A 16915-nucleotide genomic window follows, 5' to 3' on the forward strand; every position below is an offset into this window, starting at 1 on the left:
ATAAGGAAAAAAAAAGTAATTTGTCCATGACAGGTGTATTGTTCAGGTTCTAAGACTGCACTTTGCTTCGCTTTTGGTGTAAGCCCCACTTTAAATTACACAACTTGGGTTTCTTTGTAATTATTATTTTTACAAAGATCCAAATCAGTTTGTGGAAGAGGAGGGTTCAGTTTAGGTGGCAGGATGACAAAGGCAAAGCCTACATGTTACAAGCCTTGCAAATTCAAGTGGGTTTCCCATGATCTCTGAGATCTCTATGAGGGTTCATTACAGCTCTGATGCTTGGAAAACAGTGACTTTTAGCTACCAAACTGTGCTTTCTTTCCAGTTCACAATAGTAACTAACCAGTTTTTCAAGAAAAGTTAAGCAGAAATCTGCTTGTAGGAAATCACACAGCAGAATACTAATTGATTTAAACAAAGCAGGAATGGGTCTGTTACAGCCCCTTCATTGAGATATGACATGCATCTGAATAATTTTTTTTTTACGTTCTTGTGTTGGGTTTTTTTATCCCTTCTGCTCTAGCCATCAATTTAATGAGTGTTGACCCTGTCAATACCAATTTCCTCTTCTCAGGCCACCACGTTCAGGGTTTGGTGGGCATTCAATAGAGATTTACTGTTGACTGGGTAATTTGAGTTCATGTGTGTGGTGAAAAATTAGTGAGGAGAATTACCCAGAAAAGTGGATGCCATGACAATGCATGTCACCATGGTGTGACCAGCTCTGCTGACATAGGTTTCAAAAGCTCTCCCCCTGTGAAAATGGGGCCTGTTTGCAAATTAATTAGTTTCTGGCAGCAGCTTGATTGTTGACCCAAAGTTTGTAGAGTGGAAAAACAATCAGATTAGTGTGTTCAATATAAAGGCCCAGCGCGGCGCTCAAGTGCAGTTTGCCAAACTGTTGAAGCTGTGAATAGAGTGAAACAAATTCTTTTTTGAGAAGCCAAGGCAAAGGTTAAGTGTGATGTGACTAGAGCATGCTGGCCGCGGGGCGGTGAGGGGAGAATTAGAGGTTTCACCCACACAAAAATAGAGAGTGGTGAGCGAGTTGCATGGAATTTAATGAAATTCACAGCTTCAGACGCAAAAGTGTTTGGCAATGTTTTAGTCTGTGCTAAAGGGAGAAATAAGATGGCTTTGTTTTAAGAAGTTTTCTTTGTACAGTCATGTGGGACACCAGGGACTGAGCCTCTAAAGGGTATTAGATACACTTCCTGAGCCTCTACACAGTTTCTAAGCACCTGCAGACTTTGAGGTTTGCACCAATTCCTCCCCCTCCTCACCACACACTGACTCCCTTTATCTCTAATGATTCAGTCCAAGCCTCCCATTCTTCACCTCCAAGATTTGGGCAGGTTTCTTTTAAATAGCACTGGTGCTGTGATTCATGGGCAAATGTATTGGAAATCAACCCTTGCAAATAAGCAGATTAGCTAAAACTTGTTTTTCAGGTAGTGAGACAAAAGTTAGATACTAAAAAATACCACAGGCCAGATCTTCAGCCGATAATAAATGAGACTATTCCCAATGCAGCCAAAAAAGATTACTGATTTTTACTCACTGCAGTGCTCAGCTCATTTAATTAATATGCTTTATTTCTTCAGTGGCTGTTTTTAATATAAATCTGCCCTTCAACATCTGTTTATGGCATTCACTGTTATTTATAGCCTTATAATATTTCCTTTACATCAGACAATCTCTATGTATTTTTTTTAGATTATTATTTTACCAGAATGACAAATAGGAAGAAAGAAAATGCCAAGAAATGTGGGGGACACCATGTTCTTGAGCAGTTGATGTAGTCTTCTCTTGACCCAATGTCTTTGCCCTGTTGGCCCAGATCAGAATACCTGACAGAACCAGGGAAATGGGAGGACAGAGCTACTGAGCTGAAAATGTGAAGGGCTCCACCACCACATAGCCACCACCCCTCCAAGCCACTGAGATGCCCAGCACACCCAGCAGTTAATGATGTAAGGATACAGCCGCTTAGTCTGTTCCTACCTCATTCCCCCAATTCCATAAATTTACAATTGTTAGTCTGCAATCTGCGCAAACTTTGTGATTGGTGTAATGGGGCTGAGCCTAACCCCCTTTACACTAACATTCCTGAACCGTGAATTGCTTGTCCCAAAAGGCATTCAGTGTTGCTTGCAATTAACACAACTGATTGCTCAAAGCCAGCACCTGATGTGGCATGTAGCCAGCTGGAAACATAATTGGCTCCTTAGATGGAGAAACATCCACTTCACAGCAGAGTCTGTGATGACGGAATTATTAGTTCAAAGCAAGCCAGGTATGTGAATACCTGGTCTATACATTAAAATCTCACCTAGCACTAGACACTAGAATCATGCTGCAGACTCCAAGCCGCCCTTTCTCTCTGTCTCCGTCACTTCCCCTTCTCTTTGTTCATGAAATCATGTAAATTTTAGTCTGAATGCTTGTAAGGCTCAGTAATTGCTTTTGTTCTTTGGGTTATTTAATTACAAATCTCAGCAGATGACAGGTCCTCTGCACTAAAGGAAGACATCACATTTGCACAGTTACAGAATCCCAACACAAATGTGTGTGGCAAATCAGTGACTGCAGATTTATTCATGCCCTCTGGGACCTGCACTGCCTTTTCAGCTTAGCATGCAATATGATTTAAATTACAGCTTGTGCAGAGCTGTGCCTTGGGATTACGCTCCATGTTTCCAACTGTTTATAGTTCAGTGAGCTTTAACCTCTGTGATTCTGAAAATTAAATAATGTCATGGCTGATATCAGACTGATGGCTGGTACTGGATTGCTAAATACTGTCTCGTATTGAAAGCCTATTTTTACAACGAAGTGGAAACACCAATATATTTAAAAATTGGTAACGCATTCAGGTAGTTCAAGGGCACAATTCAAAAGTCACACTAGTAAAGATTTGCAAAGCTAATATTAAGCTCCATTCTCAAGAATATGTTCCAACTTCTGTATTTAGCAGAGCTGTGGCTGTTGACTTTACTAGAGCAGGACTGGGCCTAATGCAATACTTTGTGATTAGGTGGACACAAAGAGCATGTAAGATCAAGAAACAGATAAAGCATCTGTTGCAGTTAAATTCAGATTTGTTAATTCCTTGCAGATTTTATAGTTCCGTTGTTTCTGAAATACTACGATATAGCTAATCTTACATCCTGAAGACCCTTCTATCCTGTAACTGTAGGTCATCTTAATATTTCTTTAACCTTTCAACAGAGGAGGAGAGAAAACACATAATTAAAAACCTGTATATTTAATATGGCATGTAATTTCCCAGCAGAGTAGTTTTCATCCTTTGCAGGTTTTTAGTTGGTACAAAAGCTTTTAGTGATTTTTCTTTGTTTAGTTCTGCAAACCCAGGATAGATACTGTCCTGGTCCTACCCGAGCCACTCCACTGGGTTCCTCCCCAGGTTCAGCCAGGCAACACCTGCAAAACAAAAGGGTGAAACCGATGTCACCACCAGCATCGTTTAGCCCAGGGGTCCTCAAACTTTTTAAACAGGGGGCCGGCGCATAGATGAAGCGGCAGGCAGTCATCTGCGGCTGCTTGGGTTCCCCCCCAACCCCTGGCGGGGGGGGCGGGGAGCAGGGGGGGCTCTGTAAATACCGGGGGCCGGATTGAGGACCCTGGGGGGCTGTATCCAGCCTGCGGGCCATAGTTTGAGGACCCCTGGTATCCCGTAAAGCCTTATTCATGAATGTGGTGTAAAGGAAGAGAGAACAGGAAGAGAAAAGGACAACTGGGAGACACAAATGGACACTTATTTTTCACTTGTAAAGATAGCATGTTTGACTAAATAACAGCGAGAATAAACAAAAAAAGCCCTCCCGTGCACAAGCCTTATTGATGGAATTGCAGTTATCAATACAACGGACAGATCACACACATACACAAAAAAAAAAAACCTGACAAATGGTTCCTCATTTGATGCCTTTAAGTTTTGACAGTGCAACAGATCCTGAACATCCTATTTTACTGCATTGCCAAAGTGGTAATTCTTTTTCCCATTGACCTTCGGAGCACCTTAAGCACCTTATATTACTAATCTCAGACTTCAATACCTAGCTTTGAGGTTTCAAAGTGGTGTTAGAAGTATCCAATCACTCGCTATTCCAACGGATTCCATGGATTTCTATAACTCTATCCTTGTTGAATACCTGGGTGTTAGATTTGAATTTCCAATCATAGATAGGTGTTTTTATATGCCATACAGTAACAAAGACATAGTAAAGTTTATGGGACCACTGAAGATATGTCAAAATGTATAGGTATTCACCAGTTAATGGCTGATAGTCTGAAGCAGTGAAGGCCTCAGGTGATGTGATAGTGCACAGATAAATGCCTATATTATTGAAATGTGGCAACACTGCTGTTACGAGTCCCACTTTCAGTCTCAAAAAGCAGCAGTGTTCTCTGAAAGTTTCTATATCCAAAAGACTGTTGAGGGCAACCCACCAAAATGGAACTGCCAGCTGATATGGCTTTTTCGGTTCTTTTTTCCTCCTGTTTTCTGATCCGTATCACTGGTGGCTATAGGCTGAATGTTTCACATGTTAGGAAGGTGAGCTGCCTTGTAGTGTTTCAAAGGCAAGGGTTAAACTGTAAATCTTTGAGACTACCATCTTCTGTATAACATCCAGCAGAATTCGATGTGCCTGAGCACTCAGGGCTATCACAAGCCTAGTAAATAAATGAAGACAAAATAGTTTCCTTTCTGATTTACCTTTTAAAGTGATAGGCTGGCTTATGGTTTTGTTAGATTCCTGCATTATGGAAAAAATATTTTTAACGTAAGTTTATATATATATATATATATATACACATTTCATTTCCTGTTGGTAGGTTTGTAAAGATTTCTGTTCAGGTAAGTGCAGCAAGATTTGTAGGATGATTTCATTAGATGAGTTGGTATAAGAAGAAACCAGATAACCTTTCAGGGACAGAGCTTTTTTTACAGAAAATTGTTCTGAAAAACAGAAGAAAAGTTATTTTTAAGACTAGATTACATGTTTTTCCCATTCACTCCACAGCTCTTGTGAAATAGCTGAAAGCATTCAGCGATGGTACATTATCTGTGAATATGGCCATATATCTGAGGATTGATGTTTATTGATTCTTTTACTGCCATTTGAGCAAAATTCAATGCCCTTATAAATAGTAAAAAGTGTTCCACTGGTGTCAGTGAGATTAATCATATTTCCTGAGCTCTATGATAACATCTGACGCACTGTAAAATATGACAGTCATGGGGCACTGCTCTCTTCACTTACCCATCCCTTCAGTCTGTTTCCTGTTCTCCTGTTTCTCTAAAGGAACTTCCACTAAAGGCAGGAAGAGCTCCATGAGAGGGAAAGGTGCAAAACCTTCTTGTGGGATATTTTACACGGGCTAGTGAGTCATCAACCTTTTTCACAGGATTGTATAAATGGTTTGTCATTATTAATACTCAGTTATGCTCCATATTTTATATACTTTCACCTTTAATTTTTTTTTTTTTATTATTTTTATTTTTTGCCTGTTGGTAGAAAGCATTTTTAAATAAAATGTTCCAGTTTCCCATTTATGACAGGGCCTATATTTCACTGCATTTGTTCTTTTATTACTTTTAAAATACTTTTGCTAAGCTTTCTGCCAATTCCTCTCGTGGCTGTTGATGTATCACAAGCAAGTGTGCTACAAATTCCTCCCTCACTGCTTTTAAAAAACGCTAAAATTTTGAGACTGATGCAATGTTACTCCAAGAAGGTTTTCATTCTTAAAAGTCACAGTAATTACATCTGAATTATACACAGTATATACATATATATAGAATATACACAGTAAATACATTCTGAAATGCTATCAGTGAATTAAAAAAAATAAAAAAGAGACTGCTCGTACAGAAGTACATACTGATTAAACAGAGTCTGAGAACAGCTTTCTCACAGAGCAGCACAAAAGGTAATATTGCAAGACTTTTCTCTCTGAAGCAACTGCATGGTTTTCATCATACCTGTGCTATCAAATACTTCTTTTTCTTTTCTTTTTTTAATGAGTAGAACAAAGTTCCACATCATCAATAAATAAGTACATTATTTCAGTTGGGTACAAACCCTGTTAATAGCTTATGTTGACTGAAGCTAAATTAAGTTGGAATCACATATTACACTCACATGACTATTGAAAGAGGTTGTCATAACCGATGCTATCACGCTGATGTTGTGCTGAGGGGTTTTGCTTCCGCTCACAGATGCCTTACTGCATTTTATATTGCTGCGCTATACTGACAGATCTGTTAAAACCAGTCATTCACCCAGTCCTTTTTTCAGTCTTTGCTGCCATCCGTCATTAATCTTACTTTAATGGATTTTGTGTCAAGTTGCTTTACACTAGCTGTAAAAGTTAATTATAACAACAAAACCTTTTTCATAGTTTGACAAAATTACTTCAGTTTTGTGGCCAAATCTACAAGATTTAACAAAGAAATTAAATTACAGGAGATCAGATAGGTTAGGAAATTGCTACAGGAACGTTTTCTGCTGGATCGCTTCTTGGGAACGATGGAATCATCTCAGGCTGATGATTGTTACCCAATGAATGAACATCCCTCAGTGGGAACGGAGATGGTAGCAGAGCCCTGTCCAGTTTTTTGACATGACGTCAAGGAAGAGATTGTTTTTACAGCTACACAACCCCTTCCAAACACATCAAATTGAACCTGGCAGTAAAAATTGCGATTTTTTCTTCCTCTTTTCAACATAGATGATTTTTGACACAAAGGCCATATTTGTTCATGTTGTAGGCCAAAAAAAAAAAAAGTAAAATACGTGTAGACAAAGGGTTCTGCTGGAGACAGGGTTGTGCACTGCATGGAGCTGACAGAAATCCTAAGAGTTTAGGTCTCCTCAGGAGATACATGGAAGTTGAAGACGAAGTTTGGTGTTTCATGCTTTTGCCAATAATACTGCTGAAGGCTGTCCTACTTTCCCTACAGCGGAATGTGTTTGCCTTGTTAATCCCCAGCTATTCCTCATGCTCAGACAGGAACTTGTCTCCTGCAATGTGCTCTGTCAGGAGCTTGGCTGATGGTGTTGCTGTAGCATGCTCTCTCTGCCTTCAAAACACTTTCTTGTACCCTCTAGCTTCCACATTCCAAAGAGGAAGAATATTCCACCAAGACATATTAACACATCTCAGCATTCTGGAAGGCCAGAGAAAATCACGTTACTGGAGAGGAACAGGTTTGATCTCTTGAGTTCTGGGTCACAGAATCATAGAATTTTTTAGGTTTGAAAAGACCTTTAAGATCATCAAGGCCAACCATTAACCAAGCCCATCACTAAACCTGTCCCTGAGCACCACATCTACATGTCTTTTCAATACCTCCAGGGATGGTGACTCAACCACCTCCCCGAGCAGCCTGTTCCAGGGCTTGAAAACTCTTTCAGTGAAGAAATTTTCCTTAATATCCTGTCTGAACCTCCCCCAGCACAACGTGAGGCCGGTTCCCCGTGCCCTGGCGCTTGTTCCCTGGGAGCAGAGACCGACCCCCCCTGCCTACAGCCCCTGCCAGGCAGCTGTAGGGAGCCACCAGGTGCCCCTGAGCCCCCCCTCTGCAGGCTGACCCCCCCAGCTCCCCCCGCCGCCCCCCCCCCAGCCCCTGCCCCAGCCCCTGCCCCAGCCCCTGCCCGGCTCTGGACACGCTCCAGCCCCTCTGCGTCCCCCCTGCCCTGAGGGGCCCGACCCTGAGCCCAGGCCCCGAGGGGCGGCCGCACCGGTGCCCAGCACAGGGGGACGGGCACTGCCCCGGCCCTGCCGGCCACAGCGCTTCTGACAGCGGCCAGGGCGCTGCTGGCCCCCTTGGCCACCTGGGCACGCTGGGGGCTCCTGCCCAGCGGCTGTGCCCAGCCCCCCCGGCCCTTTCCCCCGGGCAGTTCCCAGCCCCCTGCCCCCAGCCCGCAGCTGCCGGGGGCTGCTGTGCCCCACGGGCAGGGCCCGGCACTGAGCCCCGCTGCCCCTCACACCACTGGCCTCGGCCCCTCGGCCCGCCTGCCCAGAGCTCCCTGCCCCCAGGCATGGCAGTGCTCCCCCCATCTGGGTGTCATCTGCCAGGGGACTGAGGGTGCACTCAGTCGCCTCGCCCAGATCATCAATAAAATTATTAAACAAGACTGGCCCCAGCACGGAGTCCTGGGGAACACCACTTGTGACCATCCAGCAGCTTGATTTAACTCCATTCAATACCACTCTTTGGGTCTAGCCATTCGGCCGGTTTGTTACCCAGCAAACAGAACAGCCATGGAGGCCATGAGCAGCCAGTTTCCCCTACCATAAACTGCCTGGGCATCTCAGGGACCTGCGCTCCACCTACAAAAGGCAGGCCCGCCACGTAGTTCTGATTGCCAAGAGTGTGTAACACCCCAAATCAGAAACATCTTTTGTCTTCAGTGCCTCCATGCTTCCCTTCCTGCCCTAACACAGGGGTTTTTAACATCAGAGCTGTGATACTTAGTTTTTGTCATTCATCTGGAGCTCTGAAGATGTGGGTTACCCAGTTAAGGCATAGGCTTTCCAGTCTTTTTATTTCCAAACATCAATGTCAAAAACTTCAGATAAATGACCAAAAGAGGAAGATACAGGCTCTTAGCTTGAAGTCTCATTAGCCTTTTCTGCAGAGGTTAAGAAATTCAGAAGAATTGAGATTAAAGTATTCCTAAATGGAGACAACGAGCTGCAAGCCTTCCTTTCTGTTCTGTGAAGGACACTAGTTTTCTCAGTTGCCCAATTATTCTCTGTGAGGGACAAGTAAATCAGTTTAAAATTAATTGTGTTGATAGATATACAACACCTTAAAACATAGTCAGCAATGGAAAAGAGGTGTTAATTTTGGTTGTTGTTCTGTAAAGAGATAATAATCACCTCTTTTAAATTAAATAGGGTGGGTAGATCATAAGCATTGTTTTGTGAGAAATCTAATTTACGTTGAGAAATAAGCTATAATTTTACTGAACTTTTGTATTTGCTTTTCTTCACCATATAATTAGTCATTACAGGAAATCAAAACTATTGTTGTCTCTTTAGAACAAAGGCTTCAGAAACTGATAATTGGATCAGAGATCAAGATTTTCTTCCTTCTCCTTCCTGCATGAGCTAAAATGTTACTCGCAAGAAATACTTACACCAAATTATGCCTCTGAAGCAAAGGAGGAGATAGTGGGTCTGCCTGGATGTTTAAGCCTTGGCTGGTACCAAGAGGAGTGCTGCTTTCGAGGTTTTAAGTTCCCCAAATTAAGGTTGTATGCCTGAAGGCCCTCTGAGCCGACAGCGCTGGAGGGGCCAGGCACATTAGTGAGTTGCTTTCAGTCCCCCCCAGCTCTTCTGGAGGGGCACCTGGACAGGAGCTCAGTCCCCTGATGGACCTTACAAAGTTCTTCACTTCCCCATATAGCGATGCAGCCAGCATGGGGCTTATATGCCTCAGGATATTAGTGCTCAGAACTATGCTTGCTCTTCTTTGCTTTTGCCCCAGTATAAATCAGTAATTCCTTTTTAAAAAAACACCACTTAATTCAGATTTAATGCCTCTCACAATGACAGTGATCCATAGGTAACACTCAAGGCCAAAGCACTGAAAAGCCACAACTAGATGCCTGTGGTTGTATATGTAAGTGTAACACTGAGATGTAGAGGAATTTACATGTGTAAAAGTGCTGTGTGTCTTTCTTAATGTGTGTCTTTTCCCGTGTTATGTTATTGCTGCATCCATGTAATTAAATTATGGAAAAGTGGTATGTTAATGTTATTTTTAATACTTTTCATCCTTGAAAATATATAATCTCTTTACGTCACAAAAACAGTCACCACTGAAACATAACAGCTAGGTTCTACAGAGAGGAAGTTTCTTTTTCTTAATTCTGAAAAGAGTTTTTAATCAGGAAAAAAAAGAATATCTATGCATTTGAATGACAAAAAGCCTTAGCTAAACTTTAAACTTATTAACCCATGTTATAATCAGCCTGTGACACCAAAATTGCCTTTACTAGTCTTCAAAAAATTAAAAAAAAATAGCGATATGATTTCTAAGAAAGAGAAAGTAAATGTCATAGCTAACACACTATTTATAGATCATCATTCCTCACCATCAGTCTGGCTTGACTCAAAGGCAAACCACTTGATAATAAATATCAGTCTTTAAAACTTTTTTCTGAAGAGAATTTCTATTGCAACATCAATGAGTGACCACAGGGCTTCTTACCTTGTGCTAGCTACTAACATCTGCGTCATGCCTGACCTGCAATCAGACATCCACCCCTGCCTACCCATAGTTTGAAAACAGTGTCTTTAAATCACATCTCTCCTCTGTGGCCTGTCCCTGGTACTACCTTCCAGGTCAGCATCTGACAAAATGTTACCCCAAAAGCCTTATGTTAACTCCATAATAGCTACAAACTATCTCTTATGCCAAGAGCATTCCCACCCTGAGGATGCGGTTTGATGCCATCTGTGTTGCTGAGGAGCTTCACTGTAAGCAGTGAACCCATGAAACTTCCTCTGTGTTTGCCTGAGCCATCGGCAACAAGAGGGATACGAATGCTGAAGAATTAAAGTGAAGGGACTTTGGAAGAACACCACTAAAAACTTTGGTGTTTTGTAAACTATGCTCAGGTGTGTAAAACCACAAACCACCTTACCTCTCTCATCACCATATATTAAAATCTTCATCCTCTGGTGGCCTTGGCAAGCATGCCCACGGCGCACAGCTCTGCTGTGCATGGTTGTGACTGGTGCTGCATATCCTCCTCTCTGCGGGTCGTAGAGCTCGCTGTGGTTGCAAGTTCAGGTTTTCTGAGAACAGTGTTTGGCTCTCTGCACTGGGTCTCAGCGGACGAGCACTGTACGTAGTTATGAAGTCCTGAGTAGCTTTCTATTTTTGTTGTTGTTAAATTTTTAATTTTGGCTTCCCTGGTCTTTCTCCTCTCCTCAGGGCCTCAGTCACCCTCCAGTACTTTTCATTAAATTATAGCAATTGCAGTTTTACTGAGCATAAAATTTCCCTAGTTTCCTAGAATTTTCCTGCTGTGAACTGATAAATTAGTCATTTTGACCATAAATATACAATAATAGGGGCATCCAGTTCAAACTCTTTACAAAACATTTCCTGAGAGAACTGCCCTTTGGCTTCTGTCAAGTGATGAAAAGATGACCCTAGCTTCTGTTTCTTCAACTTACTCAATCTTGACAACTAAAGGTAATTTCTGTGCCTTCAAGTTTATAGATCTTCATTAAAATGCTAATACAATTCATTTAGAAATCCAATTTCTGACTTGTATTGGTTTTTTGCTATTGGGGTGGGGGCGGTGGCAGTGGTGATGGTGGTGGGGCACGTCTGTTGCTGCTAAAGAGAAACATTTGTAAAAGAACTGATGCAGATCGATTTTCCTTAGCTTTTTCTCAGCCTGAAGTGCTGAGACAAGCAAAACATGTTTCCATTACTTAACTAAGCAAACAATGGCATATAAATCATAGAGGCAGCTGGACCAAGGTGTCGTTTTCATAAAGAGACAGTTTTCTCATGAAGGACAGTTTAATGGGCCGCTGCCAGTGAAAAGTTTGCAGCGCTGGTAATTGCAGGAGGGCACACAAAAAGTGGTTCTACAAAGGTGTCATATGGGATCTGAGAAATAGCCCCACAGCCAAGACAACTGGAAAAAGGAGGCTGAAAAAGGTGTGTGCTTTAATAATTTGCTTCTTGAGGTTGATTGTTTTAAATAAAAATCTAAGGTTTTATTTTTAGCTTGCTCATATTGGCTGCAAGATCAGAGAAGTGTTTTTAGCTGTAATGTTATTTTGATCATGTTTATGCTGTGGCTTTGCTTCTCCTTTGATCATGCTTAAACACGTTTCAGACGTGTTTGTTTGATGCATGCTGTTTTTTAAAGCACTCTTCCACATTGTCTCCTTGGGTATTTTAAAAGCAATGAATCATTGGAAGAATATTTGCTGTCAAATTATTTCTTAAATTCATTTTCCCAAAACATGTTTTCTGGATGTTTAGGCAATAGGAGACTGCTTTTAAGCAAGAAAGTGTTGCAGCATTTCTGAATGCTTTTCTGATTGGAGACAGTTTTAGGGTCACAGAATACCCAATAATTAATACATGGAAATTTGAAGTCATCCTACCTATCCACAATAGCTGCAGCACACCAGCTTTTACAATTGTCACAAGTGAGTTTGGATCAAAGTCCCACATTCCATTCAGTAAAACTTGCTTGAAGTTCATTCCAGCACTTCTTTTGTGGCTGTGTTGAATATACAAAATAGGTCAACTCCGACTGAATTATTTTAAACTTCCTATGGGGACCCCTTGATACCAAACCTGTTTAATTTTGCAGGGTAAGGCAGGGCAGTCTCAATACTTGAGCATACACATTCATGGATGACATTCTTTCTTGTGCTGCATGGGTGAGCAATTAGGAGAGTCAAGAAGTCCCTCATCTGTGGACAACATCTCCCTTCCCTTCCTCAAAGAAGAGCAATAAAAAACTGCTGCATAGTCCATGGAGAGGGCTGTGTTGCATGACTGCCAGCCATCTGGCTGATTGATTCATCATGACCCTAAACAGTTAGTTGTAAGCATGGTCTGAAGCCCTGGAGTTAAATGCAAGTGTGCATCAAGTCCCAGGCAAGACAAACAGCTCTTCCGCTAATGAAACAAAAAAGAACATACTACAGATCACTAGTTCACACCACCTATGAAATTATCAACCAGATTTCTCTCCCTCTCTCCACACATATAATCATGGCGATGTTTTTATAATCGTTATATTAATTCTGAACAGAAATGAATCTATTTCTATATGCAACAGAACTCGTGTAGCCTGTTCTTCCTTTATTTGTTTCACTGCATAGACACAGGTCTGTTATATGAAAGAGGAAAAAAAACCCACCAAATACCACCAGGTAACAAGAGCAAGGGCCCTGTAACACAAAGAACCACTCTTTTATTGACTAAAATATATCGATTTAACTAGCTGGAGAAACAGCCTGAGGTCTGCTCTGTAAGAAACACCAGTGTTATTCAGCAAAAAACTGCCATGATCTACGATGGATGTCTTCTAATATGAGGCTGCATGACTGCTTTATTTTCAGGGATGTAGTTAGGATTATTCATCACTAACTGAAAATCTGAATTCATACCAGATGAGCACTGGGAAGAAATGCATACAAAGCATATTCACAGGCACTCTGGCTATGGCGATAGTTATATCTGCCTTCCTTACAACCCTCTCCTCTGCTACCACTCTGACAGAATTATTTGAAATACATATTTTCAGTTTCTTAAACTGTTTTTCTATCATTCTTGTATCAGTCCTGCTTTAATACTAGACTTTCTTACTGTTTCTAGGTTCACTTGCAAAATTATGAGAGGGACAGAGAAGAATGCTAACCAAGGGCAAGTTTATATAACCTGAACTATATCAGTAATATTATTGATTCAAATGGGACTCCCCACAATATCTTCATAGGCCAATGTAAAGTTAGATTTTTGATGCCTGATAATATAGTGCTTTGTTTTAGAATTTGATATCTTGTGTTTTTGAAAACCTATTGCACTAGAAGCAAATCATTCAACCATTTGGGAATGTATTTAGGGTTTGGTTTAATGATTTATTTATTTTTTTACCTTTTTCATAAAGACTTTAAAAATGTAAAAACAGTGTATTCAGACAAGAGGTTCTCCAGACCCAGTAGCCCAGAAAAGTGCCTACTAAAAAATATCCTCTTTCTCTAATGTATCCTTCCACAGCCTGTGATGCAAAAATTTTCAAGCTGTAGCCTTGTTTTTCTTGTGATACAAATTGTGTTCAAAGCCCTGGTAAATCGTATATAAAATTATAGATATTTACCATGGTACCATATAATCTAGGTATTATTTATCTTGGGCCTTGTGTCAGTGTAACTTGAAGGCTATTAAATGCATGCTAGAAAGGAAGGAAGTGAATTTAATACCTTAAGTTACTGGGGTTTGGGGTGGACAACTTAAGCTGCTTACAATTTTTGATATATTCAGATGTCTAAAAAGATTTATTTTAATAGACAATAGGTAATAGACACAGTTCCAGAGCGATCTGTTCTATGGTGTGTCTTGTTCAACATGTCCATAAATAACCTGAAAAAGACGTTGAGCAGCAGGATGAGAAAATTTTTCACATGATACCAAGTTATTCATCATGGTAAGACAAAGCAATACTGTGAAGAATTACAAAAGAATCTTATGTAACTGGGTAGCTAAGCAATCAAATGCCAAATTAAATTATTCTTGATGAATGATGTAGTGATAAACCATGGGGAAAACCGTGAGGAAGACATACCTATCTTCACATATAAAATGATGGGCTGTGGACTAAGCATTACCAATGAAGAGTAGTTTCTGGGGTTCTGGCACATAAAGTTGCATGAAAATGTCAGATTACTGCTTAGGAACTGTTAAATCCATATTAAAAGTAAGAAATTAATAGAAAGAAAAAGCAGTAAAATTCAACAAAGAGCATTGCTGTAACTCTTGTATAAGGGCACCACAATTCATCCACATCTTGAATGTTGTGGGTATTTCCAATACAGGGATTAAGAGGCACCACATGAAGTTAACTAAGATCAACGTTCAAAACACAAAATCAAAAGTAAGTCTTAGTTCATTAGATTGTGTACGTGAGGAACAAATTCCAAAAGGACACTGAATGCTGGAAATTTACTTGGGTTCAAGAAGAATTGGATGAAAAAATCCATTGACAGTTACTAGGCACACAGAAAGCAACTAAGCTCAGGGAGTCAGATGCACTGAAAATAGTTGGAGGCAGGGAGAGATTCTGGAAGAGTATTATTTGTACTTACCATTTTCTTTGTCCCAGATAATTACTTAATTACTTCTGGACAATATTGTAGTTTGTATATGAATCTAAGTAAACCTTGGTCTACACCACTATGGTCATTCTCATGTATTATGTATATATATGTGTGTGTACACACCCCACCACCACCCCACCCCACGCCCCCCCCACACACACACTCCCCCCCCCCCCACACACACACACCCAAACACCACAACATACACACATATATATATATACATAAAAAAATATGCAGTATATACTTGTATTATAGATACATCTAAACACATACATACATATATATAAATATATCAAAATATGTTGCTTACAAACACTGCCATCCTTAATAAGGCAACGGGTTTCACAGGACAGCTAGTGCAAACTGGCAAAACAAAGTACAGTTCATTATTTCCATGACTATTTAGCAATAAACATACACTGAAAAGATGTTAAAGCATGACACTAAAATAGCTTATAATTTCACATAGGAACAGGATTCTGAGAAGTTAAATATAGTTCTCAGTTAATTATCCCAGCAGGATGTAAAATGGTTATAAAACAGATTGGTAAATCTGTTGGATATGCCTTCTTTTTCCAAATATAGTGAAAGATACCGGCTCAAGTATCTCTGTAAAACACAGTGATGAGCCAGATTCACCACTGGTATGAATTTACTGTTATGATTTCTATAAAATTCTCTCCCAAAACTTCTTTCCTCCATATTTTACATAACCCATCAGTATGTCTGCATTTTATATATTTTCATTTGCTGATGGATCTTCTTTATCACCAAATAATATTGTCACTCTAATTTCAAGAAATAAAGTTTTTCTATGAAAAAAATATTCTTTAAAACAGTGACAAGTGAAAATATTTCAACAACTTGAATAGAAATTCACAAATGGATTGCACTTCTAAAAACGAGACAAAAGTGTTGGGGTTTGGAGTATCATAATGTGGAAAATGTAATTCAAAACTGTATTTTTTAACTGGATTATTTTTTTTTTTACAGTAACACATTAGTACTTTTCTAGATGTAAAATACTTTCTTTATATGTTCTTCATTATTGCTAAAGTTAGGAATATTAGATTTATTTCAATAAGCCTCTTATTTTATGTGCAACACATGCAGAAAGATTACTGTCCAAAGACAAAACATCCAAAGAAACAAGAGAAATGTCAGTAATAAATACATGGAATTAAGAAGCCATGCTATAATGTTATACAACCATTTGTAAAGAGATTTTGTGAATGTTTAATTGCTCCAATAATAAAGTTAAGGTCTGATCATTAAGTGTCTATATGTATTAAAGATAAGAGGAATGTAAATACCAGTCACGTGTTAATGGGTGATGATGTCCCCAACAGGTTTATTTGCAATTTGATCCTAGGGAAGCAAAATCACAATTTATTTATATAAGGAAGGCAAGTGATTCAATTCTTGGAATAGTAACATGCACAATGGCATTGTCTTCTCAGATCCTAGATTTATCAGTGCTCACCTGATACCAGAGAGTGACAATCCAGAAGATGACAAAATCTATTTCTTCTTCCGCGAAAATGCAATTGATGGAGAGCACACTGGAAAAGCCACCCATGCCAGAATAGGGCAGATCTGCAAGGTAAAGTGATGATGTCTTCACGTGAGATTGAATACACTTGCAGGATGCTTTGCAAGGGATTTTAGAAACTGCATTAGAAACTGTTAAATATTGTGAATTTTGAATTAATAAAATGAATGAATGAATGAATGAATGAATGAATGAATGAATGAATGAATGAATGAATGAATGAAAAAACCCCAGTGTCAGTACTGACACTGGCATTGTACTAAAGCAGAGATCATCCCAAGTGAAAACCAGTTAGGGCATAACACAACCAAAGGTATACTATTCAGTTCTTCTGTGGCTGGGGAAGCTCCGCAAACCACAATGTTTTATTTAAAAAGTCATAGGCATCTTCTGAGGTTTAGACTGTGTCTGGAAAAGCAAAAATCTTTTGCAGGAAATGTGATACTGTCAGGTAGG

The 16915-nt window shown here is 40.0% G+C and overlaps 1 protein-coding gene across 1 annotated transcript in view; it reads left to right on the forward strand.

Moving 5' to 3' along the window:
• SEMA3A (semaphorin 3A) overlaps positions 1-16915 on the forward strand; it is a 170140-nt gene that overhangs the window by 117210 nt on the left and 36015 nt on the right. The window contains exon 7 of the mRNA XM_056341639.1: positions 16368-16510. Coding sequence (XP_056197614.1) covers positions 16368-16510 — 143 coding nt within the window. The remainder of the gene's footprint in view (positions 1-16367; positions 16511-16915) is intronic.

Source organism: Falco biarmicus, chromosome 5, assembly GCF_023638135.1.
Source record: "Falco biarmicus isolate bFalBia1 chromosome 5, bFalBia1.pri, whole genome shotgun sequence".
Classification (NCBI taxonomy): Eukaryota; Metazoa; Chordata; class Aves; order Falconiformes; family Falconidae; genus Falco; species Falco biarmicus.